This window comes from Capsella rubella, unplaced genomic scaffold, assembly GCF_000375325.1.
Source record: "Capsella rubella cultivar Monte Gargano unplaced genomic scaffold, Caprub1_0 scaffold_1, whole genome shotgun sequence".
Lineage (NCBI taxonomy): Eukaryota > Viridiplantae > Streptophyta > Magnoliopsida > Brassicales > Brassicaceae > Capsella > Capsella rubella.
The window spans coordinates 18720548-18738784 of NW_006238923.1; the positions used below are offsets into that span (position 1 = coordinate 18720548).

General features: G+C 36.1%; 4 protein-coding genes and 1 pseudogene across 5 annotated transcripts; 2 read left to right on the forward strand and 3 right to left on the reverse strand.

Moving 5' to 3' along the window:
- The first annotated feature begins 2310 nt into the window (after positions 1 to 2310).
- LOC17898442 (probable LRR receptor-like serine/threonine-protein kinase At1g53440) lies at positions 2311 to 8186 on the forward strand. Of its 2 annotated transcripts, XM_006306176.2 has the most exons (23): positions 2311 to 2422; positions 3187 to 3361; positions 3475 to 3546; positions 3671 to 3739; positions 3837 to 3908; positions 3991 to 4062; positions 4156 to 4227; positions 4303 to 4374; positions 4455 to 4526; positions 4617 to 4688; positions 4779 to 4853; positions 4945 to 5016; positions 5108 to 5173; positions 5262 to 5321; positions 5415 to 5453; positions 5538 to 5587; positions 5679 to 6049; positions 6131 to 6329; positions 6434 to 6577; positions 6664 to 6785; positions 6866 to 7076; positions 7153 to 7390; positions 7468 to 8186. In XM_006306176.2, exons 1-23 carry the CDS (start codon positions 2311 to 2313, stop codon positions 8081 to 8083), a joined length of 3123 nt encoding a protein of 1040 aa, XP_006306238.1. In that variant the 3' UTR covers positions 8084 to 8186. The 2 variants fall into 2 exon arrangements, with proteins under 2 accessions (XP_006306238.1, XP_023645972.1); XM_023790204.1 differs by lacking the exon at positions 5262 to 5321.
- Positions 8114 to 10944, reverse strand: LOC17897124. The gene is made up of 7 exons (XM_006303481.2): positions 9966 to 10944; positions 9444 to 9683; positions 9215 to 9304; positions 8951 to 9100; positions 8738 to 8862; positions 8525 to 8654; positions 8114 to 8434 (listed from the first exon to the last, which is right to left on the reverse strand). The coding sequence occupies exons 1-7, from the start codon at positions 10464 to 10466 to the stop codon at positions 8309 to 8311; spliced, it is 1362 nt and encodes a 453-aa protein (XP_006303543.1). The 5' UTR covers positions 10467 to 10944; the 3' UTR covers positions 8114 to 8308.
- A 100-nt stretch (positions 10945 to 11044) lies between these two features.
- LOC17900621 lies at positions 11045 to 13457 on the reverse strand. Its single transcript, XM_006304753.2, has 3 exons — positions 12589 to 13457; positions 11517 to 11634; positions 11045 to 11421 (listed from the first exon to the last, which is right to left on the reverse strand). The coding sequence occupies exons 1-3, from the start codon at positions 13185 to 13187 to the stop codon at positions 11191 to 11193; spliced, it is 948 nt and encodes a 315-aa protein (XP_006304815.1). The 5' UTR covers positions 13188 to 13457; the 3' UTR covers positions 11045 to 11190.
- LOC111828795 lies at positions 13424 to 13507 on the reverse strand (annotated as a pseudogene).
- Positions 13508 to 14898: 1391 nt separating this feature from the next.
- On the forward strand, positions 14899 to 18163 carry LOC17898154 (mechanosensitive ion channel protein 4). Its single transcript, XM_006306678.2, has 5 exons — positions 14899 to 16654; positions 16750 to 16873; positions 16963 to 17256; positions 17349 to 17551; positions 17635 to 18163. The coding sequence occupies exons 1-5, from the start codon at positions 14934 to 14936 to the stop codon at positions 17933 to 17935; spliced, it is 2643 nt and encodes an 880-aa protein (XP_006306740.1). The 5' UTR covers positions 14899 to 14933; the 3' UTR covers positions 17936 to 18163.
- Positions 18164 to 18237: the final 74 nt, after the last annotated feature.

Below are 18237 nucleotides of genomic sequence, written 5' to 3' on the forward strand. Positions count from 1 at the left end.
TTTTTTTTTTGACATCATTACAAATAATAAATCTTTCTTTGAGAGGGACCGGGCTCGAACCCGGATCTGATGAGAAGGCAAACAGAGATGAGAACCACTAGCCCACTTCCTCCTTCTCACTTACCCATTTTCTATAAAAACATCATTAACTAATATGAATTCAACCAATAAGAAAATATGATGTAAACTATAATTGGTCAAAAAATATTAAATACATTAAATTTTTGCATAGGAAATTGAAAACATCACTTATACTGAAACAACAACAATTGGCTAAAACATCACTTATAATGCGTTCTTTGTTTATCTGATGATATCAATATTAATAGGGAAGAATTCTCAATTTTTTTGTTATCTTTTATTCCAAGAAATTTAAGTGTAAAAAGATACTTCAACACACGTAAAACTCATTCCAGATTGCATCTTATCAAATATGTAAACAGTTGTTCTTTCAATTAGCTCTTTTAAGTTGCTCTTAGTTTGTTGACGATAAAATAAAAAACTTACATATACTTTGTTACTCTCTCCACGACTCAAAACTCTTGATCTTTGTGTATATATTTTATTCGTTTTATGTCTTCTAATTTTAACGTTGAAGAAGAGTTGTCGAAAAAACTATACATACCATACAAATGAGATAATTTCAGACTCGTAACATATTCGTTGTGATTGAAAAAAAAAAAAAAAAAGGTACACGTTCAAATATTATTAGGGAAACTATAATGTAGGGGTTCAGATAAAAAAAAAATTTAATATCTATCCTCAATAATTTGTTATTTATCTCTCTTTTTTGCGTACGTTTTTGTCCCTAGCTCTATGGTATCTAAGAGAAACAAAAATGCAGGGGTTCTGTCTCTAGGTCTAGGTCTTTGTTATCTAAGGAAAACTATATTTACGTATTTGTATAAAATATTTATACTACCAGTTTATATAAATACTTAATTTAACGGATAATATGTAATTTACGCGATACAATATTATTTAACATGTTTAAAAAAAAGTTATCGAATGCTTTTAATCACTGATGAACAGTGTTATCGAATTCATGAAAATATATATATCGGTTTGAGTTTATAAAACAGTGGTTAGGCTTTAGATTTTATAAAAAAACAAAAATGTATTTTTATTTGTGTTTATAAAATAGTGGTTGGGTTTAGATTTTGTAATAAAACGACATTATATTTTGGTTTGGGTTGACAAAATAGTTGTAATGGTTTAGTTTTTGTAAATTAAACGAAATTATATTTTGGTTTGGGTTGACAAAATAGTGGTTAGGGTTTATATTTTATAATAAAATCAAATTATATTTCAGTTTGGGTTGACAAAATAGTGATTAGGGTTTAGATTTTGTAATTAAACAAAATTATATTTTGCTCTGGGTATAAAATAGTGGCTAGGGTTTAGAGTTTATAATTAGTCGAAATTATATTTTGGTTTGGGTTGATAAAATAGTGGTTAGGGTTAGATTTTGTAATTAAACGAAATTATATTTTGTTTTGGGTTGATAAAATAGTGGTTAGAGTTTAGAGTTTATAATTAGTCGAAATGATATTTTGGTTTGGATCGATAAAATAGTGGTTATGTTATTACTAATCAACATATAACCCGTTCGTTATCTGATAACATCCACACATGATAATATCTGATAACATCCACACATGATGCTTCGTTATCAACATATATTTGATAACAACCTAGTTATCTGATAACAACCTAGTTATCTGATAACAATCCGGTAACAATCTATATATGCAACCTAGTTATCCGATAACAATATATATATATATATTGCATTATCATTTCGTTGACATAAATCACTTTTCTCCAACTTAGTGTAGAGAATTGCACCGAGAATAAACATTAAATGCTATCAGAACCAAAAAGAAATAATTATTATTTTTTAAATTGATATAGGGACAGCCACGTAATTTTTCCCCTCTCTCATTGAAAAAATTAATTTTTATCTTATCAACTCATTCTTTTTAGTTTTTGGTCTATTTGTGCACTTACTTTTAACAAGCCCATATTATTAACCACGAAACATACTATTATTAGTATAGATAACTAAAGAGGAGATCATCAAATTTAGCCGACACTTTTTTGTGTCCCTTGTTTTTATTGAGTTATAACATAAACGACCCTAGAAAAGAGAGGTCAATGAACAAGAACAACCCTACAAAAGTTATTAGGTACACCGGTGGCTAAAATATTAAAAAGAATAAATATGCATTTTAGAATTATTATTATGTGAACACTAAAAAGGCTGCTCTCTTCTTCTTCTTCTTACTCAATCTCTTTGAGAAATTAAAAATGGGTTTGTTAATCTCTGGAGAGAAAGTACTCAAGTATGCTCTTCTCCTCTTCTTCATCTGCTTTGATATTTTCTTCGCATCCAATGCTCAGATTTTGCCAGACGATGAAGGTCCATATTTCTATCTTTTTATCTATCTTACTCTTCCTAATACATATTTACATTTCCCGTTATATTTTCTTCACTTCCAGTTTTGAGTCGCCGATTCAACTAATTTATCTTTCATGAAATCTATTATTGGATTATCTTTTATTTCAAGACATCCTTTGTTACAAAACAAAACAAAGATATTGTTGTTGTATTTTAGTAGAAATATATATATTTGTTGTTGATATATATATATATATATTTTTTTTGTCAACATTTGTTGTTGATATTGGTCGTCATGAATCATGGTTTATAAAATAAAATAAATTTATCACAAGATTCATAAAGTTATCTATATTCTATTGTATGTCAATTTGTAAATGCGTGACTAAATTTTAAGGTTTTCTTCTAATATATCTTACACAATTGTAAATTCTAAAAACAAAACCTAAATACACTTATTTTTAACAAAAAAAAAATGTATCATACACAATTTTTTCCAAGATGTGTATTATTAAATAATTGTGCTTCATAAAAAAAAAATGTACTTCATGGGTTTGTCCCAAAAAAAAAAGAAAATTAATATGTGCAAGTTGGGTTGATGCAAGAGAGACGTTAATTGATGACAAAAAATAAAAATAAAAATAAAAAAAAGAGAGAGTCGTTAATAGGATCTTGAGATTGAGATATCATATACCTTATCTCATTCCCTTTTCTTTGATTTATACAAAAAGCTTGGACTGGCTTTAAATCTTAACCGTCAAATGTTTTGACAATTTTGTAAACAGTTCAAACATTGCGAACCATCTTTAGAAAGCTTCAGCACCAAACAGTGAACGCCGAGAAGACTTCTTGTTCCGACGGGAAATGGAACTTTACTACCGACTCATCCCCCAAAGCAACCAGTAACATCGCCTGCGACTGTACCTTCAACGCCAGTTCTGTCTGTCGTGTCACTTCCATGTATGGTGCCCATTACATAGTAAATAAAACTTTTTATTTCCGTTAACTTTCATAACAAGAAACAGGGTTAGGGTTCTGAAAACAGTTTTTTTTTTTTTGATTTTCATCTACAGAGTGCTTATAGGTCTCAATTTGCGAGGAACTATCCCGCCAGAATTCGGGAACCTCAGGCATCTTAGAGAGATGTACAAACCTCAGATCTTTGTTTCTTGATTTTACCTTAGAATAATGGATCATAGCAAAATATCTGAGGGACTCTTGGGTCTTAAGCCATCTTTGCTCTTGGTTTTTTTTTTTTCCTTCTTCCAGAGATCTTATGCTGAACTTTCTCAGTGGAACAATACCTACGACATTGTCTCGAATTCCACTTGAATTCTTGTAATCATTCTATCCAATTCAATTCAAATATCTTTTTCTTGTGATGATCGATAAAAGTTGTACTGATTCTTGCGTTTTTGTTTTCTGCAACTGACAGGGCTGTAACCGGAAACCGTCTCTCCGGACCATTTCCTCCTAGTATCGTAGATATTACCACACTTACTGAACTGTAATATTTACATATCTGATATTCTTTTCTTCTAACCAGAAACTGACGAGACTCTAATATGGATGACAAAAAAAAACTGCAGGGAATTGGAAACTAATTTGTTCACAGGACCACTTCCTTCAAACCTAGGAAACTTGAGAAGCTTGAAAAGATTGTGAGATCCTTTATTATACATTTTGTTTTCTTCTTCTTCTTATATATTGTCATTTTAGTTGTACTTAGTGATTTGGTCTATTTATGATTACAGACTAATCTCTTCAAACAACTTCACGGGTCGGATCCCTGAGTCCTGGAGCAATCTCAAGAACTTGAGTGATTTGTAAGTATAAATAAGTACAGTGAAATTTCAAAAATGTTGGAATGACTTTAAAAGTTTTTCCAATGTTTTTTGCAGTCGGATTGATGGAAACTCTCTATCAGGGAAGATACCTGATTTTATTGGAAACTGGACTCAGCTCACTAGGCTGTGAGTAACCATTATTTCTTGGATTTAATCTTCTAAAGAACACTATGAGATTTGTAGTGACTAAAATGTATAATCTGCAGAGACATTCAAGGCACATCAATGGAAGGTCCAATTCCAGCTTCAATATCAAACTTGAAGAGCTTGACTGAATTGTAAGTAAGCAAAGAGTTTCACAATACCTTTTTTCTGCATGCTTGTCAAAACTTTTGAGCTTAGTCATAAAGCTCTCTCTCCTTTATCAGGAGGATAACCGATTTGCATGGACCGACATCTTCTTTTCCAGACCTGAAAAATATGACGAATATGACACGATTGTAAGTGTTCAACTTTGGCTCAACTCAAGTTATAAACTCTGTTTCATCAAACAACATTTACATATCTTCTTTGCTTATTAACTTCATCAGGGTACTAAGAAACTGTTTGATATGGGGAACTATTCCCGAATACATTGGTAGCTCCATGAGTAATCTGAAGTTACTGTAAGTCAAATTCTCTTGCTGGTTCTACAGCTTATAGGCTAATAATTTGATCCAATTTCTCACAATAAAGTATGTGTGTGTGTGTGCGCAGAGATTTAAGCTCAAATATGATAAACGGTACAATTCCAGACACTTTTCGGAATCTTAAGCAATTTAACTTTATGTAAGTTTCATGTATAAATTGAATACATTGGTAGCTCCATGTATAAATCTTACTCCAAACACTGATTTTTAATTAACCTTTGCTGCTATAGGTATCTGAATGATAACTCATTGACTGGTCCAGTTCCTCAGTTCATTCTTGATAGTAAACAAAGCATGTAAGCAAACTAACAAACTATCACGAGGTTGAAAATTCCGTTAATCATCTGCGCTTATCGGGTCTTTAATTTCGTGATTTGTTTTCAGTGATCTGTCTTACAACAATTTCACTCAGCCACATATTTTAAGCTGTAATCAGCTTGATGTGTAAGCATTGATGTTGTTTTTATATCCGTGATTTTTCAACTTAACTTTGTCTATATGTTTTTCTAATCAGCATCATTGGTTAATAATTTTCAGGAACTTGATCTCCAGTTACCCGTCAGCTACCAATAACTCGTGAGTCTTCTTTCTCCACTCTTTCCGGTTCATAAAACCCGTAAACCAAAGAAACTTACAGCAAAGTAATACCTACTTGTGTAGTGTTCAATGGTGCTTGAGGAAGGATCTTCCATGTCCTAAAGACGCTGAACGTAAGTGGAAAATTCCAACTTTCACATATACACACCTCAAGATTCAAACTTTTCTAAGGAAAAAAAAAAAAACTGAATAAGTTTCTCGCAGATTCTTCCTTGTTCATCAACTGTGGAGGAAACAAACTCAAGGTTGGTAAACACATGTATGCAGATGACTTAAACAAGAGAGGATCGTCAACGTTCTCTTCTGACTCTGAAAGATGGGGATACAGTAGTTCTGGAGCTTGGTTAGGCAAGGCAGATGCCCCCTCCTTAGCAACAGACACATTTAACTTGATCAATGAATCAACTCCAGAGTATTACAAAACTGCCCGTCTTGCTTCACAATCACTCAAGTACTATGGACTCTGCATGATAAGTGGAAGTTACAAAGTGCAGCTCCATTTTGCAGAGATTACGTTCTCAAATGACCAGACTTTTAATAGCTTAGGACGGCGAATATTCGACATTTATGTCCAAGTAAGCTTTGCAGAACAAATAAGAAAGTTTCAGTTTTCTTCGACCAGTATGTTAGTTTGATATTCTTATTATCTTGTGCAGGGGGATTTGTTGGAGAGGGACTTTAACATAGCAGAGAGGGCAGGTGGAGTTGGTAAACCGTTCATAAGGCAAATTGATGATGTTCAGGTGAATGGAAGTACGTTGGAGATCCACTTGAAGTGGTTAGGGAAAGGCACAAATGTAATACCAACAAGAGGTGTTTACGGGCCTCTCATTTCCGCCATAACCATTACACCAAGTGCGTTTTGTTTTCTTTCCAATCTTTCTCAACTGTTTAAAATAATTTTGGAGTGAGTAAATGAATGAATGTTCTTTCTCTATTTTATTGCTTGCTGTTTGTAGATTTCGAGGTTGATACTGGAAAAGAATTACCCAAGGGAGCACTTGGAGGCATTATAATTGCAGCGAGTGCGGTTTTCGGGTTGCTGGTATTTCTAATCCTCAGGCTTACAGGTTACTTAGGTGTAAAAGAGGTGGATGAAAATGGTAAGAAAGAAAACATCATTCTATTGTTCAAGAAATGTTTCAAGATCTGATTGTTTCTTTCGAATCTTACCTTTTTGTTATATAAGAGGAGCTTCGGGGACTTGATTTGCAGACAGGATCGTTCACATTGAAACAAATCAAACGTGCCACTAATAACTTTGATCCAGAAAACAAGATTGGTGAAGGAGGTTTTGGACCTGTTTATAAGGTGATGCATGATTGCTTTTGTTTTAAAACCTTCCATGTTCTTTAAGTTTGATTATCTTATTAATAGGTTTTGGTTATTAGGGTGTTCTCGCTGATGGAATGACCATCGCGGTGAAGCAGCTTTCATCAAAATCTAAGCAAGGAAACAGAGAGTTCGTGACTGAGATCGGGATGATCTCTGCGTTGCAACACCCAAATCTTGTAAAACTATATGGTTGTTGCATTGAAGGGAAAGAGCTTTTGCTTGTGTACGAGTACTTAGAGAACAATAGTCTCGCTCGCGCACTCTTTGGTTAGTTTCTTTATCTATATGAGAAAGACAAGTTCTTGATCTTTAAGCTAAAGTCTCTTGTGGGTTATTTTAACAGGTACAGAGAAACAGAAACTTCACTTGGATTGGCCAACAAGGAACAAGATATGCATAGGTATTGCAAAAGGATTGGCTTATCTACACGAGGAATCAAGGCTGAAGATTGTTCATAGAGACATAAAAGCGACGAATGTGCTTCTTGATCTGTCTCTGAATGCTAAGATCTCTGATTTTGGTCTAGCTAAACTCGACGAGGAAGAGAATACACATATCAGCACAAGGATTGCAGGAACAATGTGAGTGTTCATTGCTTTTCTTTTCTAAAATTCATAGCGACCGGTTAACACTTACAGACTATATATCATTGCTGCAGAGGTTACATGGCTCCTGAGTATGCAATGAGAGGTTACTTAACAGACAAAGCAGATGTTTACAGCTTCGGTGTTGTCTGTTTAGAGATTGTTAGCGGGAAGAGCAACACAAATTACAGACCAAAAGAAGAGTTTATTTACCTTCTTGATTGGGCATATGTCTTGCAAGAACAAGGGAGTCTCCTAGAACTCGTGGATCCAGATCTCGGTACCAACTTTTCGAAGAAAGAAGCAATGAGGATGTTGAACATAGCTTTACTATGCACAAACCCATCACCAACATTAAGACCACCAATGTCATCTGTTGTAAGAATGCTAGAAGGAAAAATCAAAGTCCAACCACCACTGGTGAAACGTGAAGCAGACCCAAGTGGTTCGGCTGCAATGAGGTTTAAGGCCTTTGAGCTTTTGTCACAAGACAGCGAGTCGTCACAAGTCTCGACCTATACAAGAAACAGAGAACACAGGAGCTCTTCGTCAATGGACGGTCCTTGGGTTGATTCTTCCGTCTCAGAGCCTAGCAAAGATGTTAGTCTACAACAGCAAGAAGAAGGAAGGTCATCAACTTCGTCAAGGGGACTGTTAGATGATCTTAACAATGTGAAGATTGAGTATTGAATTGTGTAATTCAATCTACAAAAACAACAGTAGTTACCAACATATCCTTTTCTTTTTTTGTTTGATTTAATTTACAACTTTCACAATTGAAGTGTTGCAAGAAGATTTCTTTTCAGGTTTCTTATTACGCTCTAAAATTTCCCTGCTGACTGATGAGTTTGATTTACTATACAATTGAGTCTGTTGACGAGACTAGACAAACCAAAAACTTGCCCTTACATATTTTCAGAACTCATAAGCATTGTTAATCTGAATGGAGAAAGAAGGTCGAGCAACGTTTGGAAGAGGAGTATCAGCTCTAACAACTATTCCTGTTCGTCCAATGTTCCCATTCCACTTTGACCGACCAAACTGCGGTTTTAGAGAAAAATCGAAATGAGAGCGAATAACAGCGAAAATGGGTCTCAATTAGAGAAACAAAAGAACGAAATATTAGCTTACGGAAATAGATGCAAATGCTGAAGGATGGGCTGTGAATGCACAGCCACATATCATATTGATATTATCGTTCAATGAGTGAATTACTTCGGTTCTCATCCCGGGATTGCTTCCACCAAATGTAGAGCACATGCTGCTTCCGTGTTTGTGAGTTCATAAGAAAAGGGAAAAAAAGAAGTGTTTTGATTCGAAAAGAGAAAGGCTGTTTCTATTTACCTAAGTTGAATTGCAGGTTTCAACATGAGACCGGACCTACGCCAAGCCAAGGCTTGAGAAACACCCAATGCAAATGATTTGTCAGGCCAATTGACCATTGGTGTGATTCGTGTCCCCTTTTTACTCTGTTTCGTCAAAGTCGAAAAACGAATTTTCAGCACTTGAATAAAGGAACTGTCAGCGACAAATACTTGATCAAAATTATTAACCAACCTTGCAGGAGAAACTATATCTCATATCTCCTGGATATTGACCTTGCGCTTGAAGAAGACCGCCGCATAAAGGAACAAAGACACTTGTCGTCAATCCCTCACCAGATACATATGTTAATTGTCCATTAGGGAATTGCAAGTCTACAAATGACTGTTTCATGAGCCGGAAAAAGACAAAGCTTCGAGAATTAGTTCCACTATGCAAGAATATGAAAAGGAAAACAAACACACAATTACAGTGTTGAAAGATTTTAAAGACACTTACGCAATCTAAAGGATTGAGGCAGAGCATAGACATCATAAGCCATCTTCGATGCTTTGACCACACAGCTGGACACAGTGAATGCATACCTTTCTGAAAAGAGATTTACCATATGAGTATTACCCGAGTTTTGAAACATTAAATAAAACTTTGAAATGTGAAGACTAACACAAGTAACATAATCATACTTCCATTGAGACAAAAGATAATAAGGTTGACGCATTAAGCATACCTTTCTGTCATATCCATACCAGAGCAAGTGTTGCTTTGATAAATGAACAGGTAACATAAGAGTTGAATCGCGGAGAAATAACAAAGGTCCGAGCTGGAGTAGAAAGAGAGACGAGCTATCATCTCTTGCAGGGGTACTTGAAGTAGAAGCTTCTACTCTCCAAAGATCTCCCCTGGCTGCTAATGAATGTTCCATACCACTTGTTCTACTTTCATAACTTGACGATAGCTCAACCATTCCCTACAAGGAGCAGAAACTGTAATCTGTAAACAAATTTCACCCTTGACAGAAACTCCACTGTACTTGATTCACAGTGTCAATAGATTCTTACTGACCAAAGCCACAGCTTGGTTACATCCTATTTTTACAATATTTCAATAAGCAAGCATCTAAATTCTCAAACTTTGCATATGCTCATACTCAAACCTTTAAGAAATTCAATCTAGATAACTCTACAGTTATATACAAAGTTAAGGCCACTTTGATCAGTAAGAAACAAAATACAAACATGAAAACAAGTACCTTTGGTCTCTTATGTAATCCAATAGTCCTTAAATCGAAATCTGTAACCTTCTCCTCCAATATACTAACAGAGGAAGCAGTATCTGTCTTAGAAAACCCTGAGTTCTCTTTGGTGTCTACATAAGCCCTATGGCTCCTCGTAGCAGTATCTCTATCGGTAGAAACAGACGCGTTCTCATCGTGCGAAAACAGTATAGGCAACCTTCTGAAGAATTGATGAACGATCACATTTAATCCAGCGCCAAAATCAACACCAGCTTGACCAATCTTGTTCCCAATATCGACAATCGCGGAAACGCCATTGATGGGTTGGTCGATGAAGAACTTAGAATCTCTAATCCCGAAATGCTGACTTGGGAACTCGAGATCGAATAGCTTCGACGGAAATGAAGGTGGGTTGATATGAATCAAACCGTTAAAGCCCTGAGCAAGTCGACCAGCTAGGTCTTGCCCATGTCTTTGAACCTCTTCCCATGCTTCCAAAGATCTTTCCACAGACATTGTTTCTCCGGTGTTCAAATCCACATGCGAGACAAAAAGGATTAAACTTTGCAACTAAAAAGGTAAGAACTTGAGGTTTAGGCAGTATAACTCCAAATCTCAGAAACTTGAATCGACGTAAAGAGTGGGATTAATAAGAGGAGAAGAGCCACAAAATTTACGATATCCACTCACACTGTAATCAAAATTTGGGTTCAACAGAAATTTAAAAGCTGAGACCCACAGAAAAGTTTGAAAATTTATTTATCTTTTCTTGGCGAGTTTAAGAAAAAAAAAAGAAAAAAATCGAATGTATGGAGATGCTATGGAATCTAGCGAGTGAACTTCAAAGCGAAGAAAGTGATTTTTGAAAGATGCACAAAAAAATCAATCACCTTACCGCCACGTTTGATAGCAATACCTGTGGCTCTTGATGATAGGCTTGTTTGTCAGACGAGCCTTTGTCTCTTCCGAAGACCCATTCGTTCCATACTTATCCAGAAAGTTTCTGACTCAGCTAGAAGGTTTACTACACTAAGGGTGGAGCTTGTTTCTGTTAAAATATGTTGTGGGTAAAAAAATATTATTGTCTGTACAACTTAACTGTAATAGTCCTATTTCATAATAGTGGAAGTGGAAGTGGAAGTGAAAACTCTTCTTCATGATAGTCTTTTCTTTGTTCAACTTCCATTTGCAAGAACACTAAATTGATCTCTACTACAAACAAATCTTTGATAAGGTGAACTCATGCCAGAGGGGTACAGATAGTTCGGCTTAGGTTTTGAATCTCTGTCAGCAATCTTGAGACTGAGTCTTGTACCTCTTGAGGAACTTGCAGCTTTGGATGAGTCAAGTCCAATGGATATAGTGTGATGACTTTCATCACAACAGACAAGTGCAGGTGCTTTGTTTTGCCATCCCATACACTCTGGTTTGGAAACTTGCACTTCTCTTTTAACACGCATTTATTGCACACCTATTATGCAAAAATGAAATGACTTGGTTAGACACAGTTGGGGAGTTGCAAAATGAGATAAAGACAGTGTCGTGTGTGTATATACATAAGCTTACATTATTCTCATGGATATCGAAAAAGTTGCGCAATGTTTTAGCAGCAAATACTGCCCTTTTTTCCAAACTCGGGCAACCAAAGAGCACAATCTTTTTCAGGTCGCTACCTGATAACCACCTGCAAATTAAATCTGAGGTTATGGAATACTGTCGAATCAGTAATATGTATGACTTGAGACAGTCAAATCTTCGATATGTTGTCGGGAAAAGATCAAATCAATTCAAACTGCCTAGCTGCAACAATAGGTAAGGGGAAAATAAAATGCTGCACGGACTGAGGCAATCAAGACCATACATTTGAGGCATCTAAGAATGTAGTAATCACTTCTTACATCAGAATTTCTCTACCAATATGACAACTAGTCTAAGATCGAAACACAAGACATCCATCACAAAGGATTCCACTAGAACTATCACCGAACCCCTCTTTTCCCAACTCCACTATACTCCCCAATAAATTAAGCATACAGAAATACAAACTCTAAGCAGTGTCACAGTGTGTAGTAGTGAACTGCGTACTGAGAAGTTTTCACCTGAACATGCCCAAGTTTGTCATCAGAGACCCATGAAATTTAACAAACATTTCTCTTAACTAATCTAATCTTTAACCACCAATTATCCAAACAACAATTTAATTAAGGGCAAATATAATGCTGCAGGGTAAGGCAATCTAGACCATCGCAATTCTAAAACTAAACAGTCGACAACAATTTGAAGCATCTACAAATGTATTTAATCACTTCTTACATCAAAATTTCTCAATCAATGCTACAACTAGCCTGTGATCGAACCACAAGAATTCAATTCATCACAAAAGATTCCTCATTCCGAAAAAAATTAGCACTGAACCCATCCTTTTCCAACCCCAAACCTATGCTCCACAAGAAATGTTACATATACTCTAGAAATGAACTAGCAGAATTGCATACAGACAAGTTTTTCAACTGAACATGAACATTTTCACACACATCTTCTCTAAACGAAGCCTAAGGAACATCAATTATCCAATCTTGTAACAATATAACAGAACAAACACAATATATGATCAATATACAAGTAGAAAGATTCTTACTTTGCTATTTCCTGGTAATCCTTTCCAAATTTTTCCGCAGCAAACTTAACAAAAGTTCTAGCATACTCTTCATCAAGATTCCCCATGTCCAACTTTTCTCCAGTGATGAAATTAGCCTTGTTCAAATACCCTTCTTTATGCAGAAGCCTCACAAACGACACCATCTCTATAGGAAGCTCCTTATAAACCCTAATCACATCCTCCTGTTCCCGACTACGTTTCTTTACCTCCTTCTCTTCATCTCCCTTAAACAACTTGAAAAGACTATGCCTTTTCTCAGTTTGCTCTGAGATCACGACCTTCTCCTTCTGTTTCTTCTTTCTCACAGGTTCCAATTTCTTCAGTTCTATGAGTTTCCTCTCCAATTCCAAAAGCTTTCTCTTCAATTCGTTGCCTTGTACTTCTTCTTCTTCGAATTCGCTCGTTTCTGATTTAGGTCTCAATCCAACAGCCTCTTCGAAAAAAACAGAGAGTGGCTTCTTATGAGCTTCCGAAGTTAAGTTTCTGGAGATAATCAAAGGCGAAACGTACTGTGGTTTCTTCAATAGAGTCTTAAACAATGTCTGATTTTTGAGAACTGATTTGAGCAGAATCGCCATGGCTTCAGAGGGTAAGCTTGAGAAATCAACCAAAATAGGAACTTTGGCTGAAGATTCACTGATTAGTAGTAGTAATCAATAAGCCCCAGCCATTGAAGAAGCTCCTGAGATCTTCTGACGCTCAGAAGGGTTTTAGAATAGAGAGGGGTCTTGATAGAGAGAGGAAAAGATTGTCCAAACCGGATACCGGTTTAATTTAGATTTGTACCGGAGATTTTTGAAAGAAGAGCAAAAAAAAAAAATCGGACCACTTATCGAGTTAAGCGTGTCATCCTTGCACAGAGGCCATGCTAATCTTCTCTAGCAAAGGTGACAATCACGTTTTCGAGTCTATTGATTTATAAAAACTCGTTTAACTGGTAAGATCAGCAGGACATTGATATAGAACAAGATTTGAATCTGGGCTATCTACTATATTGAGTAAGCCCAATAAGATATTTAGACAGGCCCGTTTAAATATGAAAAGATTGATATTTATTTATTTTCAAAAATATCAGCTTGTGTAAGATGAAAAGAACTAATGAATTTTATTTCAGTATTCCCAAAAAAAAAAAAAAAAAATCTAGGAAATCTTGATAAGAATCGTAGATCATTTCACATGCATCAAACAGCTTTTTATTTATTTTCTCAGTCACATGTATCAAACTGTTTTCTTCTGATCATGCATTTATATTTATACATATATATATTCATGTATCTGGCCAGTAATAATAATGTAATACTTATATCAGACAATTATAAGATATGTAAAACCAAATTCTTCTGTAACCAATCTAGTCGAACCATGTGTGTTCTGTTCACGTTATAGCTAAAAAAGATGCATTTTGTATCCTGATCGACCTGCCGTTTCTATCAAAAAAATGTGTCGTTTTCGTGTCGTTTTCTTTTTGTTTTGAATTAGGTCTCTTTTTTTATTTATACGCCTCACAAAACAAAACTACGAAGCAGACCAAACCTTAGCCAACCACGTGGCTGACTCATACACCATTAACTAATTCATTTATCACCTCTGCGTCGTAAGATCTCACCACGTAAGCTAGTTTCACCAATCCGATAAGTTTTATTTATTTTTTTATACACTAGAAAACTTTTTAATGGGTACAACAATTTTTATTACTTGTTCAACTGCTTCGTTTCTGGACAAGTGAACATGGTCTCCATTTTTTATTTTTTTCTTCAACAATTTTATAAAAAAATTTCGAGCTTCCAAGTTTCAAGACCATTTGTGTTACTTTTGACTTTTTTAAAAAAAATTGTGTATTTTTTATTTCCTCAGTTTAATATGCTAGTGAGCGCAAGACACGAGTCTGTCTATGTACCGGTCTGAGTAGTACGTCGTCGTGAATTACTGAATTGTTTTAAAAAATGATTCAGAAACGAAATAAAAATTGGAAAATGATAATATCACCTGGTCCATTACTCCATGTTCGTCTTCTTCCAGTACCAAAATAAATTATAAATACTAATCTATTTTCTTATCTAGGTTGAAAGTTGAAACATTGTCTTTTAGCCTACAGGCAAGATCATCACAATCTCACATGCTTCAACATTTATCAAAAATTAAAAAGATTTAAATATCCTTCTTCATTAACTCACTTGTTGTAGTAATCAAGAATCAACTTTTCTTTTTCCTCTTTCTCAGAACAAAAAAAAGAAACCAAACTTTTTTAACTCTTAAAACAAAAATCCAAACTTTGTTCTTTTTGTTTACTACACGACCAGAAAGTTTGATTCTTTCAAAAAAACATGGCCGTTGATTCGACTGATCAACGGCGAGATTTTGTTGTCAAGATCGACGGTGAAGAAAATGGTGATCCTGAAAAGTTTTGGAGGGAGTCGAGCATTAACTTCTGGCACGATGATAAGAACAGTAAACCACCGGGAGGTCAAGAAGACGACGGAAGCTTTGATTTCATGCGGCGGAGTAGTGACAAACCAGCAGAGGAGCCAGATCCACCGTCCAAGCTCATCAATCAATTTCTGAACAAGCAGAAAGCTTCCGGCGACGAAATCTCTCTCGACATGGAAGCTAACATGCCTGAGCTTCAGAGCAACACGATTTCTCCGGCACGTGTAACTGTGGTTTCCGGTTCTGCGTCACCGGTAACGGCGACGGCGAGTAATTATAACGGGCCCGTTGATGCGATTAGACGGAGGCAGAACAGGGTCACGCTTTCTCCGTCTGTTAAAGATAGTGATAGTAGCGACGAAGATGAAAACAGAGTAGATGAGTCAGAGGTTGTCAAGTGTAGCTCTAACAGATCGACGATGAGGACTAAGACTTTGATGAAGACGAAGACGAGATCCAGATTGATGGATCCTCCGACTCCGACGTATCCGGAGATGGTTTCGGGTCGGACTCCTAAATCCGGGCATTTAAAACCCGGTTTTAGTGGCAGAAACACTAAACCGGGAACTCCCAACCAGGGAGGAGCCATGGATTTGGAAGAAGAGGAAGATCCGTTTTCCGAGGAGGACCTACCCGAAGGTTTTAGAAAGGAGAAGATTTGTGTTTGGGTTATCATGGAGTGGATTTTTCTGATTCTGATCATTGCTGGTTTGATTTGTAGCTTAGTGATACCTTTCTTGCGTGGCAAGACACTTTGGGACCTTGCTCTGTGGAAATGGGACGTGATGATTCTTGTTTTGATTTGTGGGAGATTGGTTTCGAGTTGGATTGTGAAGCTATTCGTCTTCTTCGTTGAAAGCAATTTTCTTTGGAGAAAAAAGGTTTTGTATTTCGTTTACGGAATTCGAAAGCCGGTGCAGAACTGTCTCTGGCTAGGGCTTGTGTTGATCGCGTGGCATTTCTTGTTCGACAAGAAAGTTGAAAGAGAGATGCGAAGCACAGTGCTTAAGTATGTGACTAAAGTATTAATCTGTTTACTCGTTGCTGTTGTCTTCTGGCTCATAAAGACTCTGCTGGTTAAAGTTCTTGCTTCATCTTTCCATATGAGTACTTACTTCGATCGGATTCAAGAATCTTTGTTTACTCAGTATGTGATTGAGACTCTTTCGGGACCTCCTCGAGTTGAGATTCATATAGAAGAGCAGAAAGTAGCAAACGATGTAAAGACCTTGGAGATAGCTGGACATAAGCTATCTCCTCTAGGTCCGAAGGCGGTTTCTTCTTCACCACAAGTGACCCTTGGAAGTGGAAGGCTGCAGAAGAGTCCGACCAGAGTGGGGAGAAGTCCAGTATTATCGCGGTCTGGTTCTAAGAAAGAAGGAGAGGAGGAAGGGATAAGAATCGATCATTTGCAGAGAATGAATACTAAAAACGTATCGGCTTGGAAAATGAAGAGACTGATGAATGTTATAAGAAAAGGAACTCTTTCTACTTTGGATGAGCAGATACAAGACACGACGACTCACGAAGATGACAAAGCCACACAGATCAGAAGTGAGTTCGAAGCAAAACTTGCAGCTAGGAAGATTTTTCAGAATGTTGCTGAACCTGGATCCAGGTACATCTATACTGTACATTATGATCTTATGAACAGCTTTAATTGATGTTTATTAAGATCAAGATTAAAAACAGAGGATTTTTTCCTGGTCTTAGGTACATATATATAGAAGACTTTATGCGTTTTCTGTCTGAAGATGAGTCTGAAAGAGCCATAGATCTCTTTGAAGGAGCTTCTGAAAGTCACAAAATCAGCAAATCTTGTCTGAAGAATTGGGTGGTAAGTGTTTAGTTTTAAATTCAAATATCAAAACTTCAAAAGCTTCCTTACGTATGAAAATGATGCTAAAGTCTTATATATTTCTTTAGGTTAATGCCTTTAGAGAACGAAGAGCACTAGCTTTAACTTTAAACGATACAAAAACAGCAGTGAACAGGCTTCATCGAATCATCAATGTATTGGTCGGCATTGTGATTTTTATCATCTGGCTTCTCATTCTTGGAATCGCTACAACCAAGTTCTTGCTTGTCATAAGCTCTCAGCTTCTTCTTGTAGTCTTTGTGTTCGGAAATTCATGTAAAACCATCTTTGAAGCTGTCATCTTCGTCTTCGTTATGCATCCATTTGATGTCGGTGACAGGTGTGAAATAGACGGTGTCCAGGTTTGTTCCATGAAACTCTGTTTCTGCTTTTACGCCAACTCAAAACACTTCAAGAAAGAGCTAATCCTCTGTTTTTATCTTTGTGTATATAGCTGATTGTTGAAGAGATGAACATTTTGACTACTGTCTTTCTTCGATTTGATAATCAGAAGATTGTATATCCGAACAGTCTTCTCGGCACAAAACCTATAGCTAACTATTACCGCAGTCCCGATATGCAAGATGCCATTGAGTTCTTTGTCCATATAGCAACTCCACCTGAAAAGACAAGCGCCCTAAAACAGAGGATACTCAGGTTAGAAGCTAAAACCCTAAACCCTTTCATCCTAATTTTGATATAAAACATCGCCTAATATCAACTTTTTTGTGTTAATGCAGCTACGTGGATAACAAGAAGGATCATTGGTATCCATCGCCGATGATTGTGTTCAGAGATATGTGTGGATTAAACAGTGTAAAGATCGCAATGTGGCCAACACATAAGATGAATCATCAAGATATGGGAGAGAGATATGTAAGGAGGGGTCAATTAATTGAAGAGATTGGTAAATTATGCAGAGAATTGGATATCGAATATCGGTTATATCCTCTTAACATCAACGTCAAAAGTCTCCCTGCTCCTACTCCGATCACTTCTGATCGCGTTCCCCCGAGCTGGAATCAACAACAAGGTGTTTGAAGATTCCGGAAAATTTTGAGTTTTGGTGTTTGTATTTGCAGTGAGTGAAAAAGAAAGATTCTTTCTTATTGCTTTGGTTTTCTCTTTTACTGTTTTTAAGGACTTGAGGATTTTTCATTTACATTGTGAAAGAGGATACTGTTTTTTTTTTTTGTTTTCTTGTGTATATTTGTGTTTGAGTAGTTATAGTCACCATGAAATAAAAAGCTTACGGGATTTGAATTTTGATTATGTATGCTGTTTCTAATGAAGGATCAACAATGAATCATTGTCAATGATCATTAAACTTGGTGGGAGAGTCT

What these genes read in the sequence shown, in the direction of transcription:
- LOC17898154 (XM_006306678.2), top strand. Translation starts at nt 14,934, where the DNA reads ATGGCCGTTGATTCGACTGATCAACGGCGAGATTTTGTTGTCAAGATC. An exon ending in GTTGCTGAACCTGGATCCAG is followed by an intron (nt 16,655 to 16,749) that starts GTACATCTATAC and finishes TCCTGGTCTTAG; the next exon opens with GTACATATATATAGAAGACT. An exon ending in CTAAAACAGAGGATACTCAG is followed by an intron (nt 17,552 to 17,634) that starts GTTAGAAGCTAA and finishes GTGTTAATGCAG; the next exon opens with CTACGTGGATAACAAGAAGG.
- LOC17898442 (XM_006306176.2), top strand. Translation starts at nt 2,311, where the DNA reads ATGGGTTTGTTAATCTCTGGAGAGAAAGTACTCAAGTATGCTCTTCTC. An exon ending in TGGACTCAGCTCACTAGGCT is followed by an intron (nt 4,375 to 4,454) that starts GTGAGTAACCAT and finishes TATAATCTGCAG; the next exon opens with AGACATTCAAGGCACATCAA. An exon ending in ATGAGTAATCTGAAGTTACT is followed by an intron (nt 4,854 to 4,944) that starts GTAAGTCAAATT and finishes GTGTGTGCGCAG; the next exon opens with AGATTTAAGCTCAAATATGA.
- LOC17897124 (XM_006303481.2), bottom strand. Translation starts at nt 10,466, where the DNA reads ATGTCTGTGGAAAGATCTTTGGAAGCATGGGAAGAGGTTCAAAGACAT. An exon ending in GGTATGGATATGACAGAAAG is followed by an intron (nt 9,305 to 9,443) that starts GTATGCTTAATG and finishes ATCTCTTTTCAG; the next exon opens with AAAGGTATGCATTCACTGTG. An exon ending in CAGCATTTGCATCTATTTCC is followed by an intron (nt 8,435 to 8,524) that starts GTAAGCTAATAT and finishes CTAAAACCGCAG; the next exon opens with TTTGGTCGGTCAAAGTGGAA.
- LOC17900621 (XM_006304753.2), bottom strand. Translation starts at nt 13,187, where the DNA reads ATGGCGATTCTGCTCAAATCAGTTCTCAAAAATCAGACATTGTTTAAG. An exon ending in GATTACCAGGAAATAGCAAA is followed by an intron (nt 11,635 to 12,588) that starts GTAAGAATCTTT and finishes TTTAATTTGCAG; the next exon opens with GTGGTTATCAGGTAGCGACC. An exon ending in TCGATATCCATGAGAATAAT is followed by an intron (nt 11,422 to 11,516) that starts GTAAGCTTATGT and finishes TTTGCATAATAG; the next exon opens with GTGTGCAATAAATGCGTGTT.